The sequence below is a fragment of the Aythya fuligula genome, chromosome Z (genome assembly GCF_009819795.1).
Source record: "Aythya fuligula isolate bAytFul2 chromosome Z, bAytFul2.pri, whole genome shotgun sequence".
Taxonomy (NCBI): Eukaryota; Metazoa; Chordata; class Aves; order Anseriformes; family Anatidae; genus Aythya; species Aythya fuligula.
In genome coordinates this window covers 8,970,173-8,996,489 of record NC_045593.1, presented here as the reverse complement: position 1 = coordinate 8,996,489, position 26,317 = coordinate 8,970,173, and the positions used below count along the sequence as shown (strand labels likewise).

The following is a 26,317-nucleotide window of genomic DNA, read 5'->3' as shown; positions in this document are numbered from 1 at the left end:
TAGCCTGTGCCTCTCATATGCTTAAATTAACACAGTTGTATTATAGCGTATCCATTCCTGTTTTATAGCATATCCATTCCACATAAAATAAAAAATGTATATTTAGGACTTTTGTTAGATTTATCAGAACTTCAAGGATGTACTTAATCTATATCAAAAAGCAGATTGTTCTTTCCACTTCTTAGAAGAACAACACTATCAAGGTCCTCTAGCTTAGTCTAGTAATAGAATCAAAAGCCAAAAGTGAAGAAAATCACACACAAAGACACTGGATTGTTGGATAAAGTGCAACAGCTATCTTTATTTACAGGATCCCAAAGGACAAATAGATATGAGATTGTAAATATCTGACCACCTTCTCTTTCAATACATGTGTAATTTGTCTTTGAGCTCTAGTCTGGAACAGATGGATGGAGATGCCGCTGAAGTTAGACAATTTACAACACAAATTCCTGCTTTTCTTCTCATCTCTGTGACTGTCTCACTTCAGTGTTAAGGCATTTGAAGTCTACAGCATGAAAGCATGTTTTGGTATGCCCACCTGTAAAAACAGGAGATTGATGACCTATTTTCCAGGATGGTTAAAGTATCTTCAAATCCGAAGTGAGCACTGATGTGCACTTGTTAGCTAGGAAATGACAGGTTGACATGGAAAAAGCTGCTCACTTCACGCTCCCACAGCCACATGGATGTCGCTTGGGGAGATGTGCAGGACACGGTGCTCTGCAGATATGCCCACGGGCAGCACGGTGAGCCAGCCCACGTGGCAGGCGCTGCATCCCCGCTATGTGGCATGTGTTGTTCCTTGCTCTGGTGAAAAAACAGGGATGTAAAGGAGTCAAAGCACAGCTGCTGTTGTGAGGCAGACTGCAGACTGACCCGACAGGACCCAAGTGGCTGAGGGAACTGGGGTTGTTTAGTCTGGAGAAGAGGAGGCTCAGAGCAGACCTTATGGCTCCCCACAGCTTCCTCAGGGTCGTCCTCTGCTCACAGATAACTAGTGATAGGACTGGAGGGAATGGCCTCAAATTGCACCAGGGGAGGTTCAGGGTGGAAATGAGGAGACATTTCTGCTCAGAAAGAGCAGTCAGGCATTGGGACAGCTTGCACAGGGAGGTGGTGGAGTCACCGTTCCTGGGGGTGTTCAAGGAAAGGTTGGATGTGGTGCTTGGGGACATGGTTTAGTGGGTGACAGTGGTGGTAGGGGGATGGTTGGAGCAGATGATCCTGGAGGTATTTTTCCAACCTTAATGATTCTGCGATTCTATGATTTTTTAAGCATTAGGCTCTTTGGCTGGGCTGAACACAGGGAGGCACCCCATTGGCATGGAAGAACCCCAGAAGGCGTCATGGCAAGGGATAGCTGCAACACAGGAGGAAAAGGGAGAACAAGAGGATGCCAGAGACTGATGGAGAGCTGTGAGGGGGTGACAGAGCAGAGCGTGTGGGAGCACTTGGTGCAGCTTCTGGCAGCGCCCCCGGGGAGAAATGGCAACCCCAGCTGCATGGTGACAGCACAGGTGACAAGGCACTGAGGTAGTTTGACTCCCCAAGACGGGGAATTTCAGGTTCTGAGCCAGGAAAAGAGACAACTCGTGCTTCTGCGGGGAACAGACACCGAGGGACACCCAGACCCGAGCAGGGGGTCCCGGGGCCGTCCCCCCCCCCCCTCCAACAACAACCACCGCGGGGGGGCGCCGCTCCCCCCCTCGACGGCGCGCGTTGCCTAGCAACGGCGGGCGGGCGGGGGCCGGGGGGGGGCGGTGCTAGGAAACCGCGGGGGAGGGGGGGCCGTCAAGCGTCGCCGCGATTTGTCGCAAAGAGGTCGGGGGCAATGTCGTGAGGCGCGGCCCGGCCCGGCCCGGCTCGGCTCCCTCACGCCTATGCCCCCAGCCCTGGCGGCCGCCTGCTCCATGTGGGGCCCGGGCCGGGCTCTCGGCTTCTCTCGTTCCCTTTCCTTCTACTATGGCCCGGAAAACAGTTAGCAGGAAGCGGAAAGCGGCGGCGGCGACCGCCGCGGGGCCTGGGGGGCTCCATGGGGAGCAGGTAGGCCCCGGAGGGGGGGGGGGGGGGCGGTGTGAGGCGATGGGGACACGGGGGGGGGGGAGGGGGAGGCCTTGAGGGGGGAGGGGGAGGCCCTGAGGGGGGAGGGGGGGCCCTGAGGGGGGTGTCCTGGGTCTGGAGCCCCCCCCCCAGCTTTGGGTTCAGCCCCTTTCCTATGGGTTCTGCCCCCTCCCCTTTGGGTTCTGCCCCCCCCCCACCCCGGTTCCCGTTGGGTGCCGCCGTTCGTCCCGTAACCGCCGCCCCCCGCCCCGCAGCCATGCACCGGGCCGACCCCAAGGCCGGCCGCAGGAGGCACACGGCCCCCACCCCGGTCGGTCCCCAGCTTTTCCCCCCCCTCCTCCTCCCCTCCTGTGTCCCCAGAACGGTGGGGGTGGTTGGGGGCAGCCCTCGCCTGCTTAAAATGTGTTTGTTTGTTTGTTTTCCTCTGTTCTCCTGTTTCTGTAAGCAGGGGTGTTGGTGGAGCAGCGTGGAGTGATTGGGGTGTCGCTGCGGTGTTGCTTCCATGGCAAATATTTGTTTAATTCTATAATCTTACTGAGGCCGGCAGTGCCGAGCTCGTCGGGTGTGGTATTTGGTAGGGCGGCCAGGCGGACTTCAGCGTGTTGGATTTACAAGGGCGTTGCTTTAAGTTCCTCTAACTTCCGCGTTTATTTTTCACAGTATGGGTGGGATCACTCGGTTCACAAAAGGAAAAGGCTCCCCCCGGTGAAGCGGTCCCTGGTGTACTACCTGAAAGGTAGAGAGGTGCGGATGCAGAATGAGTCCAGCTACCACCGCTTGTTGCATGGATATGCAGCCCAGCAGCTTCCCAGCCTCCTCAAGGAGAGAGAGTTTCACCTTGGAACCCTTAATAAAGTGTTTGCCTCCCAGTGGCTGAACCACCGACAAGTGGTGTGCGGGACAAAATGCAACACAGTAAGTGCCACCTCTCTCTCTCCTCTCTCACTTGCTTGTTATTTCTCCCTCTCCCCTTTCTCCGTAATCCAAGCGTGAGGGCTGCCAAGGAAAACGTTAGGAAGTAATTACAGACAGAGTCAAAATCATGCATGATGATTTTTCAATGAATGTATTATTTAGCTGTGGACTATTCTCATCAGAAAATGTGGTTCTGCACAGGTGGCTGTGGACCAATCCATGAGGCTTGTGCTCAGCATCTCTAATCTGCACAGGGCAATTGACTTTTTCTGGGGATGAGGTGCAACAGGGGAGTTGAATCTTTCTTCTTACCTTGCAAATAGGGAGTTAGTGACTGTCCCTGTGATTTCTCAATGATAATGTCTGAAAGAATTTACTTAAAATTCTTTTTTTTTTTTTTCTTATTCATCCTCAGTCAGTTTGGTTTTATGTGGTGTTCTGTCCTAGTGTTCAGGTAACTCATCTAGTTCACGTCCTGTTACATCGTTTTACAGCCCCTGAAATCACAGGGTCTTAAACTAATGTTTTGGATCTGAAAAGTTATAGGGGAATATTAAAATAGTGTCTTATGTGATTAGTAAATGGAGGAGATTATACAAATAGGTAAATCTTTTCTCCTGGAGCTGGTGGTCTGGCCTCACTGGCCAGTGCTGCAAGTTCGCGTATTTAGTTCTGATTGAATTAGAGCAAAATTCGGAACTTGTTCTTCACAGGTTGGTTAGTCCCGCTGAAATGAGCTGAGTGTTGTAAGGAACGTATAGATCCAGCAGCTTATAGTCCTCAAAGTATGTGAGTCAATGGGATTGCTTCTCTGCTTTCATGACTTCTGAGCAGAAGCTGTGCTCTGCGGTCTGACTTGCAAGGGAAACAGATCTTTATTTATTTATTTATTTTAAGTGTTCTACAGTTATTCATAGTTGCACAGCAGGAGTCTTTCATGTAGCAACTTTAAGGCCTAGCTGTATAAATAAAACAGCCTTGTAACAGGAATCTAGCAATGTAGAAGCTTTCTGCCTTCTTTCTCCACATGTGCTTATCACCTCAGCCGGTCAGCAGCCAGCACCCTTTGTGGAACAGCTTCCAGGAGACAAACTCCTGCTGAAACACCAGCTCTCAAAATCCTGCTTGCCCAAGCGAGATCACTGCGGGCTTTGTAGTGCTGCAGCAGTTTTGCTGTGTCCTGTAACTCCCCTCATTCCACAGCAGCAGTGGTGAAGATAAATGGGCAAGTGCGTTGTTAACGCAACCTTGCAGAAATTGTTGGTGGCCAAACAATCAGGGAACTGAAGAGGGATTCAAGCACATTGTTGTTAGCTCTGCATATGCTGCAGGAGGTACATGCTTCTGCAGCTAGGCTTACGTTACAGATGGACATTGTGTTTTGTTAGGCGAAACGTACTGATGGCAAAAATCAACGTCCTGATGTAAAATATATCAATTAGGAATGCTGTAGTAGCTTTAGCTCGCTTGCTTTGCGCTCACATTTGAGTAGAGAGTTGAACAACGAACGTTTTAATTGCAAGATTTTCTCTCTTATCTCTTGAGCAAGCAATTGTGGCATTTAAATTGGGAGTGAATCTAAAACAACTTGTCTAACTTTAATGGAGTTCACTGCACTGGTGTTGCATGTAATTAAAGTTAATGCAACAGAAAATTATAAACCAAAGCAATTGCTTTAATCCAAGCTTAAACATGGCACGGGGAGCTTTTAGCAGTTCATTTGTAGATTGCCTTTGGCCATGCTGTGCCAGAAGTATTCACTATTTTTAATAACAAAACAAAAACATGCTCTCATCATAAAGAGAAGGAGCTTTGCTTGTAGTCACCTGACAGTACTGGTCACCATAAATGTTGAAGAGAATATGGAGCTCTCAGTCTGTAGTTCACTTTTAATGAGTGTTAAAACTTGTTGCATTATTTTCGGCAACTTTTTATCCTAAAAAATATCCCTGGGTATGCTTCTGTATATAAAATAACTTTATTGTCTCTAGTAAATCATGCTGCTTGCAGTTGGACAGCTGTAATTAAAATATTTGAGTTTCTTATAGGTGCATGCTTTTCTCCTAGATTTGTAGATATGGAACCTATCTGAGCATTCACGTGTCTGAAAATTCAAATGCAATCACCTGGGGTTTTCTGAGGCAGGAGTAAGTTTGCAAGGATTTTCTTGGTTTTGTATACAGTGGGCTACTTAGAGGTATTGAAAAACTAATAAAGGAACAAACACATCTGTGAGGTGCAGGTATTTAGGCTGTGGCACCAGGGCACTGAAGTTACCAAAAGCTGAAGAAAAGGAAGAGGAAGGTGCTTTAGAAGATACTTTATCTTAGAAGAAAATACTGTCTGTAATCAGTGTGTTGTGTTCAGGAATTGTAGAGAAACTTTGAGACTATGTAGGAAACAAGCTTATGGCAAAAGAAACCACTGAACACTGGATTAGTGAACTACTCATTCTTTTTTTTGTATGCTATTTTTCAGGAAGTGGCGAGGGATAAAGCAGCTTCTGAAAAAAGTTCAAATCACCATCTTGCAGCTTATTCTGATACCTTAGTCCTGTGTATATGTTCAGGACATAATTTTGTTAATTGCGAAGTTAAGCGTGTAGAAGTACCAGAGCTGTAAATCATTCCCTAAATACACAACACTTATTAGTTTCCAGTTGCTTGAGAATCGAATTGCCAGGAATCTAATATTACTTTTTTTTTTTTTGGTTTCTCAGGAAGGCCTGATAGATATGTTTGTCATTTGTCTTTTTAAACACGCAACTTTCTTAATGAACATTCTCTTCTGGTTTCTCAGGAGGCTTTTCCGAGTCACGAAGGGTAGCTTTCTGGTGGCCAGCTGGTACTTCTCACCTTGGTAGATTTGCATGTTGCCTTGGATGCCCTGCTGTAAATGCCCAGCTCTTGTTTCTGCTTAGAGCTTTTCAATTAGTTCAGGAGATCCCTCGCCTGTTCAGTACACCTCATACAATTATAAACAAGTCTGGCAGTCGTGGGGTAGCAGTGGTGAGAATACAATGCGTAGTTCCTCCTCCAGCTGTGAATATGGAATGTCTGTGGGGAAAATGATTTCCACTTGCTTTGCGAGGTAATGCTTGCTCTGGTTTTGCCAGCAATGTGAGGAGTCAGGAAGACTGCTTGTTTCCTGCTCCCGGGGAGGGAGGGGGAAGTCATGTCGCCACAGTTCATAACTGCTCAGAGTCCACTGAACGCCATACTTTGGTCACTGTAAATAAACCTCTGACACTTGTGACACCTCCGTTCACCTTGCTTTCAGTGCCTTGTAAGTAGAGAGTCAGGTGTTGTTTCTTGTCTCTCGGGAGGATTTGGTTTTCTGTCAAGTACATGTGATGCCCGTGCCTGCCTTAAGGGTCTGTTGGTTTCCTTGCCAGGTATGGTGTGGGCGGCCCAGCTGCCCTTTAGCAGACCAAGTCTTTCACTTCTCTGTCCTCTGCCATCTGCTGACACAAGTTAGCTGTCTGCCAGCCTCCTAAAACTACATGCAGAGGACAGGACGCAAATAAAAACTGACAAATGTGACTTTTTGGCAGTGAGCGTGTTCAGTGACATCAGATGTGTATGCCCACGAGCTGGAAGGGCTTCATAGCAAGGTGGGGTGCTTGGTTGCAGTGCCTTGTCTCTGGAAATGTGGATTCAGAGTCAACTCGCTGGCTTCTTTTACTTCTGCTAACTTCTCAGACGTTCCTTCATGTTCTGGGTTGTTCCTCCCTCTTTGGACCCTTTCAAGGAGGACGTGTAAGGCCATTCCTCTTGTGCTGCTTGTTCTCTGTACTGCACAACCTGTAAGTAGGTCTTGTGCTAAGATTAGTGCATGTTCTGAGCTCTGCTGGAAAGGAGTCCTACCAGTTTGAGATCTTAGTCTTTAAGGATTCAGCATTTCTTTGGGGCTTGGCACGTAGCAGTGAATCTGCATTGCCATGGAACTGGAGAGACTTATGCCAAGCGTTCTATGAACTTAGAAAATAGAGATGTTGGCAATCTGGAAAAAAGAAGAGATGGAGAAATGGGAAGAAAAAAGAAAAAAAAATAAACTAAAACCAGTGCTACTCAGTGCAAGCAGCAATGGTATTAGTGTAATGACCCTGTAAGCATTGTATTAGTTCTGTTGTTCTGATCGTTGTTCTCCAGATTGTATCTACTGTGTCATTTTCCAGCTTGGCTGAGGGTGACACTTTGGTGATCAGCTTCAGTCCGGAGCTGTGCCGGTGCAGGATGTGATGTTCCCACCTGCTCGTTCCCAGTGTTCACGTGGCTGTGGAGGCAGCTGGGCAGCTGCTGTGTGTGCAGGCAGGTTTTTGCGTAGGGGTAATTGTCCCTGAAGGCAGAGAGGTGATGTGGCTGACCTGGAAGCTACCTGAGCACCGCTCCTTGCCACAAAGGCAGTGACACTGGGTGGGTGAAGAAGCAGTGTGTGAATTCTTGAAGACTGGCTTAATCCAATTGTGAAACTCCGTCCTAGCTTACTCTCTTGGTGACTCTATTTTTAGCAAGGCAGTATGCTTATTTCAGGTAACTTCAAATGTTAAAGCAAACTATAAGAATGCTTCCGGGACTTGAGAGCAGTGTGTGAAGAGCAGGGGTGCAGAACATAACACGTATACTTGCCTGAAGAATAAGCAGTCTTTTGTGCAAGTTCCTTGTGCTTCATGAATCCAGGTCTGTCCTGTTTGTGTAGTAAAACATAGTGTAGCTCAGGGTGGCACGCTTTGGTTTTGTTGAAACTGGTCTGTACAATCAACCCAAAGATGGGGCAACATGTTCCCTGCTGTTCCACGTGCAGGGCTGGCAGCAGAGGACACAAGGTAGTCTTTATGTGCTGTTGTGAAATAGCATTTCTCTCAACAATTTTCTAAGCTTGTTGTCCACACGAAGATTAGGCTTTTCAAACTTTTTCTCACCAAAAATAATATGATCAGAATGTTTCCCAAAGTGGTCACGGCTAGATCAGATGTGATGTTACGGTGGCATATGTGAAAACATCACCTGCTGCTTTGCTCAGTCAAATTCTTTCAGTTACAGATGCGTGGAAAGGACAGTTAGATGTAATGAACGGGTCGCTTTGCCCCCTCAGCCCTCCCCCCAACTGTTGCCTCTTAAAGGTAGGTCAAAAAATGAAGCAGACTTGATGAAGAGCTCGACAAACTGCTCTGCTCTCAGTACTGCATGGACAAGAAGGTTGGGTTTTGCAGTGCAGTGTTGTCTTCCAATAATTTGATTCTGTGCCACAATCTTTACTTCTGGCAAACTGATTAATGAAGTTCCTTAGTTAATTAAGCGGGACGGCTTCCTGATGAACTTCACTGTTAGCAGCTTGACAAGGGAGCCAAGTTGTATGGGAGCCACAGGCCCAAAGAACTTCTCACCGTTCTGCAGAACAAAATAAAACCAGGCAAACACTTGGTAATTTCATGGGGTGTGAAAAGTACAGCCAGATACTAAAAAGTCATGACTGTGACAAATGCAGTATGTGGCCTTGCCGCTCTGCCACGGTCCTTGAGCGATAGCATTGTTGCAGGCTGTACATCTGAAATGCCTTATTTTAAAAATAAACAAACAAAAAGCAACATAACAGGAGGGGAGATAAGATTTCAGTCACATCATTCTCCAGCATGTTTCCTTGTCAGAATAACATTGTCCTGCAAAGAACAAGATAGCTGACCCTGCTTCATTCCTCACAAACTAAGTGTGGTCCTTGGACTTCTGGCAGCTGGCCAGAGCAACCCTCGCTTGAGGTCCTGACCGTCAAGTTACTGGGCATGCTAACGCCTGACATGCACACACACTTCATTGGTGGAGGAACCAAATTATGTATAAAACGGATTCAAGGGACAAGCAATTCACTGTTTGGTTGCTGGGAGTTTGCACCTGTTTTTTGAGGCTGATTTAAGCTTTTATGTAATGAATAAATAACTGAAAAAGAAATTCTTATTCCCACTTGGTAGGAAGGGGGTTAAAAAAGTATAACATGGGTATCAGCTCTTTGTTAAGAATGTTAGGGGCTGCTTTGGAGTTGTTTGCAGTTGTGCTTATTTCAACAGCAGTGATGGTACCAGTTTGCTTGAAAAAAGCAGGGTAACTTGTTCTCTTCAGATTTATGTAACTGCATGCTGGAGTTTTGGCTGCACTCACTTAAAAAGTCAGGTATTTTGTACTTGATTTCCTGTCGTGTCCTAAACTCATAAAATAGTGCTCAATTTTCAGCGTTCTTAGCTGGGTGCCTGTTTTGCTAGACACTTTTAAAGCCCAAAAGTGGTGAAATATTAACAATGTCTGTTTGGCTCTTGGCTTCTGTTTGCTGGATTTGTAGGGAAAGATTTCCTGGCATTCAGCGTGAGTTCAGCTTGCAAGTGTGAGCTGCTTGTGAGCTTCCTGCCCTGCCCCAGGTGATGCAATACTCATAGCACATGCAGGCAGTACTTGCTTATTTTGTTCTTTGGTTGTTGTTTGTAAACTGCCTGCAACTGGTTCCTTACAAGTCTCTTACTAACTATTAGGGGAGTAATTTCTGCTTAGAGCTTAACAGCTGAAACAGCAAAGCCAGTGTCTTAACTATGTCAAGTTTCATGCTGCAAGAGCAGTTGCAGCTCTGGTTAAGGTAATGCTGTAAAATTGGAGGAGAAAAGTGAGAAAACAACAGAGCAGTTCAAGGGCTGAGGATGGATTGGAGTGGGGTGGGAGTAGGTGAAAGCACTGCGAGAAGTATGCCCTGGTACTTCTAAGGATGTCTTCGTTTGGAAACTTGTTACAAGAAAATGAGGTTGAAGATCCAGAACTGAAGTGTGAGGGTCTGTGATACTTCAGCATTGTGTATTTCCAAGTTCTTTAACTTGGAGATACACAACTTTAAATTTTACAGTCCAGTAAGTTTACAGTTCATTAAAGAAATTTCATATTTAGAGTAAGTCTTGTTCTTTAGTTATTAGCCTGGTGTCAAACACAGGTGTGCAGTGGTGATGTTAGACTGGAGAATGTGAAGGGTTTTTAATTTCAGTGCTAATATCTACTGAGATTTCCTCTGAAGTGTGCATCTCTAACAGCTGAAATATGGCTTCCCTGAATCTGGGCCTCCTGAGATTTGGACGCGTTTTCCTAATTAATGCTTCTGATGCTAGCTTTAGGACCTTCAAATGACCGTTGTAATCCTGAAACTTAGGTACATAAAAGTTTATTTTTTTCCCCACTCAGTAATTGAAGGAGGATGGGGAGGGAATTGTGAGTTTCTACTGGAAGGAAATACTAAAGAAGAAAAGAAGATAAAAGCTCACAGGGGAGGATGAGAGGAGAGGGAATTAGTGGTCATCGTGTTCCTGTAGTGCAGGTGTTAATTCTCAGGGATGAGGTTAGGGCTGCTGCATGCATTCTGATTTCACTGCTTGTCTTGGGAAGTGAGCCGCGTTGCGAGGCTGAGCAGAAGCGAGCAGTGCCTCCTTCCTACTCAGCTACGCTTCAGCTGCTGCCTGTCCCCCTGACACCTGCATACAAAATAAAGAACTGAACATAAAAATTCAGTCACTGTAGGAACTGTGATCTGTTTGTGCAAGACTTCTGACTACAGAGGAGGATCAGTTGTGGGTTGAGGATGGTGCATAAGTCTAGGTACAAGGCATAAATAGTGATGAATAGGTCATGGCTTTCTCTGCAGAATGAGTTTAACATACCATACTTTAACAGATTTTGATTTGACATTAATATTCTGCTAGCTCAGTACATCAGAAGTAACAGGCTACTAAATCTTGTTTAAATTTTGCTTCTTATTAAAGAGCAGAGATCAAGTCTGTGAGTTCCCCCAAAAATCTTGGGCTGTGATTTTTTTAAAAATTTTTTTTTTACATCACTTTCCTTAGTGCCAAGTCAGCTCACATACTCCATTTCCTTGCTTCTCATTCATGTTCCCTCACAAGATATTGTCCCTTAGTTACACCAATGTGGCTGTTAGTGCAGCTGCACTCTGAACACCTGTGGAAACAATCCAGTGCAGGAGCCTCCCAGATGAAAGTATGCTTTGGCAGACAGGGTAAACCATAGTTTGCAGAAACTAATTTAAACTTTACCATTATAGTAAACTATAGTTTAAGTAAATTGAGTTTACCATTATCATAAATTATAGTTGTATGCATTGGAACAGATTTAACTTGGTGTGCAGTGATGTCTGCAGACTTGCAAGGCTTTATAACTGATCTTTCTGCCAAGGAGACGGTGACGTTGAGCTACAACTTCTAGTCTTTTTGCAGACAGATGAATGTAGCTAGATATCTGTTTCTTTTTTTTGATATTCACACTGGCAGTACTGTGTTTAGTCACTGTTCTGTGCATCACTAGAAAATAAGCTCTAATTAAATAAACTTCTAAGGTGTCAATTTGTCAAAGCCGAAACTTCAATATGTATCCTGATCTGCGCTGCAGGAGATTTGTGCCCAGTGCTCTTGGGCTTACTTGCACTTTGGAGGTGGGTCTGTCTTTCTCCCTAGTGTTAAGAGAAACTAGAAAATAATTCTGTTTTGTCACAGAAACGAACAGGGCAATAAACTTCAGATTTGAGGGCTTGGTTAAATGGGAAATGTGCCATGACAACTTTTTCTCCTTTCTCTTCCATTGCATTCAAAACCAAATGGGATCATTGAAATAAAACCCAGTGTAAATTAAGCTAGTTCACTAGTTTTAAGTAATAAATTATACATTTTTTCAGTCATCTAGCAGGATTTATAGCCAAAGTGGAAATCTTGTTTTTCTGATCTTTGTTCAGCAATGATTTGCATCTGCTGTTTTTTTTTTTTTTTTTTTTTTTTTTTTTTTTTTTTTTTTCCAGTTATTTGTGGTAGACGTCCAGACTGGTCAAATTACCAAGATTCCTATTCTGAAAGACCGTGAACCTGGCATGGTGAACCAGCAGGGCTGTGGTATTCACGCCATTGAGCTCAACCCCTCAAGGACCCTTCTGGCCACAGGTGGAGACAACCCCAACAGTCTTGCAATTTATCGTCTGCCTACACTTGATCCTGTCTGTGTGGGAGATGTAAGTGGGAATATTTGGGGAAAGCTTATTCTGCCAATTAAAAGAATTACTACTTTGAAGTGCCTGAGGTCAAAGCGAGGTTAGATTTGGGAGTTTTGTGGTGAAGAGTGAAGAATTTCTGAAAGGTTTAAAACATTCCTGATAAAGTGGTCTTTCTTGACAAGATATGTTAAATACAAGTGAGGGGCATGAACACATGAAATGGTTCTAAGTCAGATTTCCTCTTCCTTGCCCTCATTCAGGTCCACTTAGATTACTTTTAAGCATTGAAAATACAACCACATCCTAAATGTTGGTCTAATTGTGATGATGAAGGCTGAAACTGAGACACACAGCTAGTTTTAGTGAAAAAGCTCTTGTGATAAGATTGAAAAGATGTTGCAAGTTATTCAAGTTTTCCCCTTCTCCTGTGCAGCTCTATGTGTGCATTATCCCAGAGGCAGATCTTGCCTTTAAGGATCAGTTCTAACCCCGTGGCTTATGGCACTTTGATATAAGCAGCACCAGAGTCTATTTCTGAAATGTCCTCATACTTTTTTAAAATAGCCAGTCTTGAAAAGAAAAAGGCTGAAGTGAATATAGTGGTGTCCCAGAAGCCCTTCTCTCATTTCTCCTTCCTTTTGACTCAGGCCTTAGATGTTACTGACAACAGCAGAGGTTGGAGCTCTGCAGCTGGCTATCTGCTGCTGCTGAAAAGGCTTGACTCTGAAGCTCTTCATGACTTGCTATTCACTTGCATGCTGCTGTGACTGCAGCTTTTCAAACAGAACTACAGGCTTAGGGATCCCCCCAGGTTTCTTTACATGCCAAACAAAAGGTTCTTGAAGTAGTAGTCTTGAAAAATTATTCTGTAGCTTATCTATTGCAAACATAATGTTTTAGTTACCATTTATAGTAGGGACGTTTGAGGAAGCGTGTGGCTATTTTGCAAAAAACACTGCTTTCAAAATGGAAAATCTAAATTCTTAGATGTGAGATAAATTTGTCTTCAGTTTAAGGCCTGTTTTTCCATCACTTAATTGCTCTCTAACTATTAATTTTATATGCTAAGTTTAATGAAACTAAAAAAAAAAAAAGTTTAAATTGCTGTGGGTTACTTAAACTACTCCAGATTGATACTGGGATTTCACCTGTATAATGTTTCTAACATAGGTCTGTTCTTCTTATGCTTGTACTAAAACTCAAAGTGAAAAATACTTTGCTGCTTTGAGAGACTACTCTAGAATATAATGGCACAGCAAATCTGACTTTTTTTTTCCTTTTAGGATGGACATAAGGACTGGATATTTTCAATTGCGTGGATCAGTGATACCATGGCCGTTTCTGGTAATCTTTTTTGTCATTATTTTACTATACTGATATACAGCACTTGGTAAGTCTTAGGGAATCACCTTTATCAAGACATAAAGATAACACAGTAATTGTAATAGTGCCAATAACCAGTATTCCTGTTTCAAGTGCTTCTGTTTGTGATTTTCTGCAGGTGTGTGTGTGGGGGGGAATAAATGCTCCAAACCCAACACTTTGTAATACTTCAGTCTATGATATAACTGGCATTTTGTCATGATTGCACTTGAAGTGTAGGCTGGGCCTATATGGGGCCTGCTTTGAGAGCTATCTACTAGTTATCCTTATGTCCAGCATTTTGGGGTCATTGCAATTAAATGTGTCAGTTGAATTCACTAAAGGTAGGAGCCTGGAGCCTGATTACCTTTGGTGGTTTCAATTAGTAGGAGGAAAGAAGTCCTTGAAAGAGGTTTCAGCCAACCCCCATGGTCTGAATTTCTTCTTTCTATTGTTTGGAGGGAGTTTAATTGGGCAGCTTAAGTCTTGGGTTTATCTGAACCCAGGTGTCTTGAGCAATATAACGTAATCACTAAACCATTTTCTTAAATGTTTCTCACTGTTTCAGAAAATGCCTTTAAACCCAGTTAAAACAAATGTGTTTGTTTGTTTGGGTTTTTTTGAGGCATGCCTGGTACTGTAAGTAGACCTTCGCATTGTAGAAATAACTGATAAGAGCCCCCTTGGGACTTTGAATAAAAATTATCCTGGGGATGAGAAGCAAAATTTCCGAGAGCCTGTTACAGTGCATGACCTTCAGTTTAGAACTTTCAAGTTCTCATTTCTGAGCTTTAAATTATATTTAATATTTATATAGCTCTTTAGTATCTGAGATTCTTCTGTTTTTAAAAGAGGTCAGTAGGGTCTGGCTTGGGTACTGCTACACTGAAAACCACTTGGAACTAACTAGCTTGGTTATTTAAACTACTCTTGGTCCTTAAATTATAATTTTTTCTAATATCAGAGGGATTTCACTGTTTTTCTAGTAGGCACTGACATGAGAGGGTCTCTAAACAGTGAGTTACAAGGGAAGGATTTTGTATGAGGGTAACTTCAATAATTTCATGTTATGAGTTAATAACTTTGGAATACAGCAGAGCAACAATGTTTACCTGGAATCCTGTAAAGACTTTTTAATGAAAACTCAGTTTCTGTTATCAAGCTGTTAGTAGTTACTGCTATATATGTGCATACACACGTGTGTAGGTAAGATGGAAGCCAGTAAGAGAAAAGGTCAGTAACTGACTTTTTAGTAACTGGTTGGATAACTGGTGTAACTTCATAAAGTATTACTTAAGTAAAGGCAGCAGTACCAATGTCCTAGTGCATTAATTTAGTAGTTTACTGTCTGTCTGTGGTGACAGTGTATATAGTATTCCATACATGGGTGTCAGACTGTAGATGACAGAGAACTGTCCCGTAACAATTCAAGTATTTGATTTTTATAATTTGCTTAGCTATTAAAAAAAAATAAAGCTAATCCTGGAATTTGATTTTGAAACTAATACTTACGTTGATCCTTGTGAGGCTCCAACCTAAAAACCTGCATTGCAAAAATCATTTTAAAGTCTGAGGAGAACAGCAAAGATGATTACAGAAATCCAGTGGTGAGATAAGGACCCAGTGAGGCCCAGCATGGGATGCTGAACCGTAGCTCTTAATGTTTTCTGCATGCTCAAGAGTGGATGTATGAGTAGAAAGGTGGTTGCCATGTCCTCTGTTGCGTGAAACTTGTAGCAAGATGTATACTCTAGTCTGCAGATGTGAGACACCAGGGAAAACTTGTTAAAAGCAATTAGCAAGTCTGAATGCTTGAGAACTTAACAGATCTAGTTGGGGGAAAAAAAAAAAAAGACGACTAACCTCTGACATTTGTTTTAATAATACATCTGTTATTGCAATCTGTAACTGCAACTACAAAGCAGAAATATTTGAACTCCAGATACTGAGGAATTAGTAATTACCTGTGAGTTGGGAATCAAAATGCACAACTCTTGTTAACTTTCCTTGGGGTAGGTTAAATGTCACAGGAATAAAGAGATGGGCTTTTTTTTTTTTTTTCCCATGACAGACAGTAGCACACTCATACAGCTTGAGGTTAGAGCTTCAGCAGTACATTTTCTCATTGCTGTCAAAAATATTGAGAGAGTGCAGAGTGGGCCATGGGCTTGATTATTCTTGCCTTTGTTAGCTTCAACAAGAACAAGGCAAAGATTTGCCTCTAAAACAGGCAGCAGTGTATTTTGATAGTCAATAAGCATAAAACGAAACATCTTGACTGTGAGCAGCTGTGACTGCGGGAGAATGCAACAATTGCTGTACTGACTAGACAAAGATTTCCATGCCAAAAGTTCCAAACTAAAATGAATAATTCCCTGGATGAGCCTAGGGTAACCGATGATACTCTCCTTAGCTTCAGGGCCAACCAGTTAAATGCCATACATTGTCTTTTCCCCCTGTTAGGGCTATTAAAAGGGACAGCTTCCTCCTAAAGTCTGTCAAGATATTTAGAAATTCTACTGCTGAGCATTCAGCCTCCATAAGAAGATCAGGTGCTATTAGAAACCATCAGCATGTAAATTGAGTAGCAGGATGTAATGGCCATGCTGCCTGCTGCTATGCAGTGCCATTAGGAAGCTCCTTTTGTATTTGTCTGCTGGGTGATGGTGGCAAATGACCCAATCCGTCTGCCAGGGGGCAAAGCCATCTTACGATGCACTGGTATTCAACACTACTTCAACAAGATGTTTTGCTTATGTGTCTTTGCAGCTTATTCTTTATGATGTACCAAAGTCTATAAGTTGGCTGATGTAGATATTTAGTCTTTTCTAGAATCTTCAAGACATGAAATACAGATTATGCTTTCTCTGTGAAAGAAGGGATGTGGTTTTTGTAGCACAGGGAAGAAAGGGGTACGTGTCAAGTCTGTAAGAGCTGACTTAGATGTAATTGAGTTGTCTAAACACTAGAAGGGATGGGCAAGGGGCTTTGGCTAAGTCTGCACTGATCAGTGAACTGAAGTAGTTCAGCTTTCTTTGCCTACTCTGATTGTTTCATATTTTGGCTTAATATTGTGAGAAAAATCCCAATAATTTTCTTCAGACAGGATCTTCTGTGAAGCTATTTTATTTGCGATTGCAATGGTGGGCATCCTGCCAATTACAGAATCACAGAATTGTCTAGGTTGGAAGAGGCCTCCAAGATCACCCAGTCCAACCTCTGACCTAACGCTAACCAGTCCTCCACTAAACCATATCACTGAGCTCTACATCTGAATGCCTTTTAAAGACCTCCAGGGATGGTGACTCCACCACTTCCCTGGGCAGCCTGTTCCAGTGTCTAACAACGCTTTCAGTAAAGAAGTTCTTCCTAACATCCAACCTAATACACCCCTGGCGCAACTTAAGCCCATTCCCCCTCGTCCTGTCACCAGGCACGTGGGAGAACAGGCCAACCCCCACCTCACTACAGCCTCCTTTAAGGTACCTGTAGAGAGCGATAAGGTCGCCCCTGAGCCTCCTCTTCTCCAGGCTGAACAAGCCCAGCTCCCTCAGCCGCTCCTCGTAGGACCTGTAGTCAGCCTGTAGTCAGCCGACTATCCACCATCACTCCCAGGTCCTTCTCTGCCTGGCAGCTCTCCAACCATTCCTCTCCCAGCCTGTAGCTCTGCTTGGGGTTATTGCGCCCCAGGTGCAGGACCCGGCACTTGGCCTTGTTGAACTTCATGCAGTTGACCTCAGCCCATCGGTGCAGCCTATCCAGATCCTCCTGCAGAGCTTTCCTACCCTCAAGCAGATCGACACACGCACCTAACTTGGTGTCATCTGCGAACTTACTGAGGGTGCACTCGATGCCCTCGTCCAGATCATCGATGAAGATATTAAAGAGGACCGGCCCCAGCACCGAGCCCTGGGGGACGCCACTAGTGACTGGCCTCCAACTGGACTTGGCTCCATTCACCACGACTCTTTGGGCCCGGCTATCCAGCCAGTTTCTAACCCAACGAAGTGTGCGCCAGTCCAAGCCAAGAGCAGCCAGGTTCTTGAGGAGAATGCTGTTGGAAATGGTGTCAAAAGCCTTGCTGAAGTCAAGGTAGACCACATCCACAGCCTTTCCCTCGTCCACCCAGTGCGTCACTTTGTCATAGAAGGAGATCAGGTTCATCAAGCAGGACCTGCCTTTCATAAACCCATGCTGACTAGGCCTGATCGCCTGCTTGCCTTGCAAGTGCCATGTTAGGAGCTCATTATAGTAAACAAATCGTAACCTCTTATTCCCTATTACCTGACACCTGATGACCTCCCCTGTTTCCTCATTGACTGAGTACTACAGGTTCACAAGCTACTCAACGCTCCTCTGTACCACATGTGTACAATTTTTTCTTTAACCCTTTAATTTCTCCTTTTTTTTTTTTTAATTTTCCCTTTCTTATGTTTTGAGAACGTGTCATCATTATTTTACTGTTCCCACATGGCTCATCCTGTTTTTCTCAAGCTTCCACCTTGTTTTGGAACAGTGAGGCCTTCTACTGTCCACTTACTTACTTAGCATTTCTCCTTGTTATGACTACCCAAATACCTTGGAATACAAAAAAAGTAATTCTCTACTGCAAAAACACAGCTTAGTTTCTCACAGTATCTCCAAATTCAATAGAAAAATGGGGGGTTTTGCTTGTTCAGCCTCAGTTCCTTTTGTTTTTTAAACAAGAAATTTTGCAGTTTTCTGTGCAGATATACACTGGGATACTGGCAAAAATCAACTGACCCAAAATCTGCATAAACCTAACAAAACTTTCTCAGAGGTTTTTGCAATGACTTAGCAGACACAGTTATCTCAGCCTTGGTAAGCTGGGCTAAATGTGTTGGCTCTTCTGTCACCTCTGAATTTATTCCATGTGTGAATCTCTAACGATGATTGTGGTTTTTTTGGTGGTCACTTTGAAAACAGATTCAATTCTTAGAAGCCATACAGGAAAAAAACACTTGACAATGAGGTCACGATATTACTAACTTAGTAGCTGAGAAAGATCCTGTTGTTAATCCTAATTAATGACGCCCAGCAGTGTGTTCAGTTAAACTAATGGCAATAGTATCCTTTCCTGTTTCCAGACTGTACTGTTTATTTCAGTTCCTTCTTTAAAAAAGGGCAATTACATCGATGTGAAATGCTGTTATGTATGGGCTATTCATCCAGGTTCTCGGGATGGTTCGATGGGTCTCTGGGAAGTCACAGAGGATGTGCTGTCTAAAAGCGATGCCAGGCACAACCTGTCTCAAGTTCCTGTCTATGCCCACATAACACACAGGGCTCTGAAGGATATCCCCAAGGAGAACACCAATCCTGACAATTGCAAAGTCCGAGCACTGGCTTTCAACAATAAAAACAAGGTGAGTAAGCTTTTAAAGACAGATGAGAAGTCCTAAAACTGTCCAGACATACCAGAAAAAAACTAATCTAAGTCAAATATATTGGAGAGGCAGCCTAACATTTTTCCCTGATTCTTTTGTTTCCTTCTCATATGAAATGGTTGTCTTCATCTGCTGTGTCTACCTCTGCCCCCGAGTGAATTCAGAAAAGCTGGAGGCAGGGACGTCATGCATTTTTCTGAGAAGGAACAATTTGACTGTGGGTTTGGTTTTCAGACCGGCACCCAGAGGGGGAAAGGGGGAATGTTTACACGAAGCAGAGAAAGTACCAAAACACCCCCTTGCAGCTTGAATCCCACTCTCTGGTGTGGTTGTTGCTTTCTTTCACTATTAATGAAGACCAGCTGGCATTCAGGTAGTTCCTGTTTTGATAGCTGAGTTGTTACTGGATTGCGCAGCAAGTGAGGTAACTGACACACAGGGCAGGCACCACTGCTTGCTCTGGTGTTATTTTGTTGGCATTTGACAAACAAAACATTAACCTCCCCCCATGCTGATCTCTTGCTATTACTAGAGATGAAAGCTACTGGAGCAAGTAGGAGTAGCAATTCATCCTCCACTGCTTTTGTTTCTGTCCTCACAGAACAGAGGAGGTCTGAAGCCAAAGCAGGCATGCTCTCAGCAACACAGTGCTCCTGTTGGCTTTATTTTTCACCGTGTTAATCACTCCTCTGCAATGAAGACTTCACACAGCTTTTTCCTATAGAGTAGTGCCTGGAAATAAATGATGACTTTGGGGTCAGAATAAGTGTGGGAGCTGCTAGTTGCTAACTAGCTTGTACTGTCTAATAAGTGATTATTTGCTTGTCTAACAAGATCTATACTTTTAAAGTTATTTTTGGTTGTTTTAATAATTCTTATTCTATCTGGCACCTTTGTGCTATCTTGTGTTCTCTCAAGATCAATGTGAAATGAAAAGCTATCTTGATAATCATGTACAGGATGAGCTCAATCTGGAGAATGTAGCCTGCCTAGTTGAGTGTGAGGTTTATAAGGGCATTTATAATACGGAAACTAACTAACTTTTTTTTTTTTTAAATCTTAACAGGAGCTGGGAGCTGTGTCCCTAGATGGGTATTTTCATCTTTGGAAAGCAGAGCACACGCTATCAAAGGTGCTTTTCTCTTTTGGCATTAAACTTGGAAAATGGCCTAGCATTTATTGCTGTCCACTATTTCTTCATCTCCTTTAAATGCTTGAAGAAAACAACAGTTTGTAAAAATAAGCTTTGTATAAAATGTACTAAAAATAAAATTTGAGGAGAAAAACTCACTGCTCTTAAACTTATGCCAGCTCTGCATGAGTTGAGTGCCCTGTTGCATACAGCGTGGGTAGTTTTGTAGCAGGGTTCATCAAAGAAGCTATACTTGTTAAAGTGTAATTGCAGACTAAAATCAGGCATATCTCTGCTGGTGTATGAGGTAAGCTTTTTCAGGGAGCTGATGCCTCTACACCTGTGGAGGTGGTAACAGCAGCTTAAAAAAAATTAAAACAATTTGCCAAAACTGTCCTTTGTTCTTCAAATAATACTTCAGCCTTTAGCATTCCAGTTTGGTTTGATAAGGCATCCCATGGCTTTTTTTTTTTCCTGTGGGTCAGGTTGTTGGTTTTCTCTTTAAGTTCTGTTTTTGTGATGAACCTATTTTAGATGTTTTTTTTCCCCACTGCAATTTACTTAGAAAGAAGCTTAACAGAAAAAATCTGTAGCATCATGCTCTTTTATTGTAATGTGTTTTTTTTTTTTTTTTTTTTTTCTTTCCTCTGTTTCCAGTTACTTTCCACGAAGTTGCCATACTGCAGGGAGAACGTGTGTTTGGCTTACGGTCAGGAGTGGTCAGTTTATGCCGTAGGATCGCAGGCGCATGTCTCCTTCCTGGATCCGAGGCAGCCATCTCACAACGTTAAATCCGTCTGTTCCAAAGAACGAGGCAGTGGTAAGAAACTTGTCAGAGTGCTTCAATCTGTTTGCTTTCAAAAGCAGCAATTTAAGATATGCTTTTTAAACAAATAAGAGATTTTTCATGTGATGTGTTAAATCATTAACAGTAGATGTAGATTTTGGTTTTAGGCCACTTGTCTTGGCATAAGACAAGCTACAAGCAACACTGAAACTAGATGATTTCTTAAGAGTAGCTAAATTGTGCACCATCCAAATCGTAATGAACTCTTTAAAGTCTACGTCTTCAACTTTTTTAATGTATTTCTCTAATGTACTTCATCTCACAGCAAAGTCAGTTATCTTACCGCTACTCATACTGCCTAGTCTTACAGTTTTCTCTGGGACTGGAAGAAAAATGCAGGTTTCTGCTCTTTGCTATCACATTTGGAGTCTGTGCTGTGAGTGAATGCTTACTCTGATGTTGAAGATGAGTGAGATTTCTGACTTTCAGTGTGTATTTGTTTAAATACAAAAGCTTACTCAAAAAAAAAAAAGTAGCAATAATAGTCATAGAATGATTATAGACATAAGTACCGTTTTTTTTCTTCTGCAGTCTCTTCAATTGAACCTTATGCCAGGGCCAAGTGTAAGCATTGTCAGGGTGCCTGATCCTATATGCTTCTTCTCATGTCCTTTATTTTGAAGCATGAGAAGGAAGCACTGTGTTGAGATTTTCCATCTTAAAGCATACTACTCCAAGGCTAAAAAGTTGCAGTCCTTGTTTAGCTCAGCTCTGAGCGTCAGTCTCTTCATTGGGCAAGTTATCAAAAGAGGGTGCATGTAAATAAAACTTTCCTAGCCCTTGTCTGCGTTTACTGCAGTTTGTGTGGTGCTGCCCAGATAAATGTCAGTGTCTGTTTCTTTGAGATACGGGAGAATTTTCTTTAGGGTGAGAAATAATGGTTCACCAGCCCTGAACAGCTTTCCAGCACCAGCCTTTGCCCTGAATCACAGCCAGCCAAGGCTCTGTGGATGTCCTCTGGTGCTGTTACTCTTCAGTATCGTAGGGAAGAGGTACTAAGACACAGGAGCGCATTGTCCAATGGTGGATGGAAGTTTCTGCCCTGAGTATGTGATCCTGCTGGGTGTGATCTGTGCGTAGATAGCTTTTCTGAGATGCTGGCTTGAGCCTGGGGAAGGCCTTTGTTCAGCACCGTTTTCTGTTATGCATAGTGGGCAGATCTCTTCTTATGGCACTGGTTGGGGCACTGAAGTAACATCGCTTCCCAGGGTGCTGAGTGTTTCAGCTTTCTATTGATCCTCCTGGGACATGGGGCAGCACAGGCTGCAGAAAGGAAAAAAAAAAAAAAAAAAAAAAAGTGCTGTCAGCTTGCAAAATGTACCCAATGAATGTGGGAAGTTCACATAAACGTCAAATTATTAGTGTTGTGTGCATATAAACAGGGTAGAGAGAGCACGATTTTCAGTCTTAGCAAGTTAGAATCTGTTTTTTACCGAATGTAACCTTAGCTGCTGTACATAAGAAGCCAATTATGCTTTTTAGCATTCTTGTAAGTGTTGCTTTTCTTAGCAGCTGTACAGGAATACGTAGGGCCCTGTACTCTAGTTCCTGATCAGCAAAAACTACTTTCTGCTTGGCTGGCATGTAGTGAATTCTTTTATGCCCTTGACTTCACAACCTGAGAACAGCAATGTTAACATAGTGGACAGAGCTTGTGCTGCACAGACTCTGTGCTTGCTCTTTGCTCAGGACATGCTACTGCATCTTCATTTCCTTCTGCAGTGTGTAGGGCCTCCCTCTCTCTCAGGAGTAAAACTCAATTTGTTGACCCAAACACATGACCATAGTACAGTGCTGGGAATGTTAGAGAGCTTGCCTTGTTCAGTTCTAGGCACAGGCTGTGCTGCTAGTTTGTGAATAATCTGAGATGGTACTTCAGGAGCCAATGTGAAGTGCTGTTCTTCAAAAGGTGTTCTAAATATCTTAGTAATGGATACACCACTGGTTCTTTCAGCTTTTTTTTTTTTTTGATTAGGAAAGGATCCACAGTTCTGCATTTCATAGCACTTTTTTATTAATAGATAGCACTGAGAAGTATGCCATGTGCACTGATACACCACCTGTTTCTGTAAGTAAGTGTTCTGCTGGGTTTCTTGTCAAGAGCACTTTTGTAGCACAAATTGGAGGATGTCTCCTCTTGTGCCCGTCTCCCCTTACTCAAGTGACTGCTCTTGCTGATTGAAGAGGGTTTAAAGCCTTCTGAATGTATCCTATGCATTTGGAGCTCTGAATTAAATTGGAGGTTCTTGTATGCATCTGGGAAGTCTAATGTGGCAGGTGTGAGACTTGCACAGTGGTTTACCACCTATTAAGACAGCAACCATGGCTTCACCTCACATCAGAAGCTCGGCAGTGTTGCCTGCTCTAAGCATGTGTCACAGGTGCCCGTGGCTGTGAGTGTAACACCAGGGTGTGGAGGTGGAAGGATGAGGATGTGTTTCTACTTGGGATTCTGTACAAAGGGCAAGGGAAAACTCCCTGGCTGCATCCACATCATCTGGATGCCTGCTGTCATGTGTCCCACTGAGCATACTCAGCACAGTACAAATTTTATGACTTCCAGTCCCACGTGGGATGGTGACAGCAGTTGGAACGTGGATGTAGCTGGCGTAACTCCCTTCCCTTCCTGTTTGAATGCTGGCATAGGCTGGATTTAGAAGGTACCTTAAATAGGGTTTAAGAGCAGACTTTGAGTTTATAACCCAGTATCACGTTGTATGGGAAGAAAAAGTATAGAAGTGGTGGGATTTCTTCCATGTAGAGCAGTAGCTTAAGGTAGAGTGCTTACACAGAACAAACCTTTGGCACACTAGAGAGCAGATGACAGGACATCTCACAAGCTGCAAATTCCTACATGCAGAATCTCCCTGAAACTGCTGAGGAATGTGGTGCTGCTTGGGTTGTAGGATGCCTGCTGTTTTCACTGCAAGGTGAAGTGCTAAAGATGCCAGCTGTAAAGAATCAGGTGTTTGTGTGAGACTGCTTGAGTAGTGATAATTTAAAGATTCCTCAAGATCATGAATTATTTAGTATCAAAGTGATTAATGATGATTATAATTGCATACAACTACTTTTGTTGCTCTAGATCTGCAAGATGCATGTGGTGGAAGCAGAGTAATTTTTCTCATTGTCTCTTTCTCACAGCTTGGCTGGTAGCTAGATAAGGGAGAGCTCGTGAGAGACACCAATATGCATCCTTTCCACTATGTGCTGCCATGCACTCACTCCTGCTGGTTCACTTAGAGGCTCGTTGCAGACAGAACAAGCTTGCTCTTGATCTTAAACATCTTCGATCTTTGCTTATCTGGCAGAGCTTGGGCCTGCTGAGGATGAAGCTTCTTGCTATGCTCCATCAGTGGAGCAGATGGCCTCAGAGAAGAAGGGGAATAGTGTGTGTGTATATACACACACATACGTACGATTTTACATATGTATATTATGTTACATACAAATTGAAGCTGCTGCTTCAGTAGTATAAATGGGATTTATCTACACTGCTCCATAGAAGTGGGAAAGCTGATGTGGAAAAACCTAGCAGGTAGCTTTTGTTGAAGGAAAGCACTGGACATCAAGCAGCAGCACTGCAGAGCCAAAGCGTGCCTGGTCCTCCCTGGATTGATTTTATGTCCTTTCTCTGATTTCCAGGTATTCGATCAGTGAGCTTCTACGAACACATCATCACCGTGGGAACAGGGCACGGCTCCTTACTGTTCTATGACATCAGAGCCCAGAGGTTCCTGGATGAGAAGCCCCCACGTGCCTGCTATGGACAGAAGCAGAAATTAGGAGGAAGTGAAATTTTGAAGTTGACTACGGGGAAAGGTTGGCTGGTGAGTAGTAGCTGGTTCAAGCCCTATAGCTACAAGCTGTTTTTATAGTGATGGGAGCTATCTGTAATAACAAAAATCAAGAAATGCTGCAAGATTTTTTTCACAAAGGTATTGAGTGGCCAGCTGCTTGAACGTAAGGCGTACTGACTACTCTGCCTATGCACTGATCCAAAAATTAACTAGTTCTTCCTGCTCTTCATAGTTTTGATTGTAGTCTGTCTTCTAGTTGTTAGTACATCAAACAAATTATGTTGTCTACCTTAAAAGCATGCTAATTTAATGTGGTACTCTGAGAGATTTAGTTTAACTTCATGCAGTTTTAGAAACTCTGGTTTCCTGAAATAATGCCACGGCAGGCACTTGAGTTCAATGTCCTGTATGTTGCTATAAAGCAGTTAATGGCCATGTCTAACTTCTCTCCATTATCTTTTTTATCATTGTGATGCAACTTCAAAAATTAATGGGACTTGCTATCCTCCCTACCCTTCACCCTCCCCACCTCCACTGTTTGGCGCAAACCTCCTCAGAAAAAGCTTCAGGAAGGCTCTGGTATCTTCCAGTTCAAGTTGGCCTGTCTAAAGATTCAGGGAGTATTAACAGAGGAAAAGATCCCTCTCTTAGGCTCTGGAAACTACATTCTGCTTCTGTGAAACAAAGCTTTCTGTTTGTTTGGCATCAGTAACAGTCTGAACTTTCCTTTAACAGAATCATGATGAAACCTGGAGGAATTATTTTTCTGAAATTAATTTCTTCCCAAATGCTGTTTACACCCACTGCTACGACTCGTCTGGAACAAAACTCTTTGTGGCAGGAGGTCCCCTTCCATCAGGACTTCATGGGAATTACGCTGGTCTCTGGAGCTAATGATAGCTCTTTACAAATGCTGATCTTTATTTCCACCTTTTATTTTCTTTCATTTTTTAACAATGAAATTGTGTGATGCCATTGAGTTATGATTTAAATGCAAGTTATTTTTAGCAGAGTTTTCTGTTGGTCTCCAACAGTTTTATACATCCTTTTGAACCAGTTTTTGCTTTAACCTTCTCAATCCTTTATATGAAGGGTTTTTGAAATCCCTTTTTATTATATTTGCTCCAAATGACTTTTCCCTTGCATTTATGCTATCTTGGCCATGTGCCCTCTCCCCTACTTTGCTGTGAGGTAGGATTCCTTTCTACTAGAGTGGTTGCTCCTGGGCTTTCTGTGAAAGTCTAGGGGCTGCGTGTGTGCAGGTACTTTGTGTCAGTTACATTACCTGGAGCGAGGACTACTTGTAATTAAAAAATATTAAAAATATTTATAAGAGATAAGCTACTACTTTATCTGCAGAGCCTGGCCCTGGCCTGGGTTGATCTTATTTTTTAAAAGTACAAGTCTAATGACACTGTTTATATGTAGAGGAATACAGTAATTTTAAGCTGTGCTCATCAGAGCCCAGGGACAAATTCCCCAGGGTATTGCCCATCAAGTCCAAACTGCAGAAGCACAGGAGTTCCCAGAAATGCATTTGCATTTGAATGGTAGTTTGCAGCAGTGCCAGGAGAAAAAAAAAAAAAAAAAAAAAAAAGGTCTTTTATTCCTTTTCTGCCTGTCCCAGGTATCAGCTTGTGCAGCTGGAGGGTGAGTAGGCTGTCCTGCAGCATGGCAGGGTGACTTTACACTGAGGGCCTGCAGAGGTGATGAAAGGAAAGGGGGGGGAGGGGGCTAGGGACGTGTTTTTTTTGTTTTTTTTTTCTTGTCA

The 26,317-nt window shown here is 43.2% G+C and overlaps 1 protein-coding gene across 1 annotated transcript; it reads left to right on the top strand.

Moving 5' to 3' along the window:
- The first annotated feature begins 1,861 nt into the window (after positions 1-1,861).
- DCAF12 (DDB1 and CUL4 associated factor 12) lies at positions 1,862-26,093 on the top strand. The gene is made up of 9 exons (XM_032206557.1): positions 1,862-2,046; positions 2,725-2,979; positions 11,809-12,015; positions 13,281-13,341; positions 18,553-18,746; positions 19,834-19,899; positions 20,557-20,719; positions 24,392-24,576; positions 25,282-26,093. Exons 1-9 carry the CDS (start codon positions 1,966-1,968, stop codon positions 25,438-25,440), a joined length of 1,371 nt encoding a protein of 456 aa, XP_032062448.1. The 5' UTR covers positions 1,862-1,965; the 3' UTR covers positions 25,441-26,093.
- The last annotated feature ends 224 nt before the right edge of the window (positions 26,094-26,317 follow it).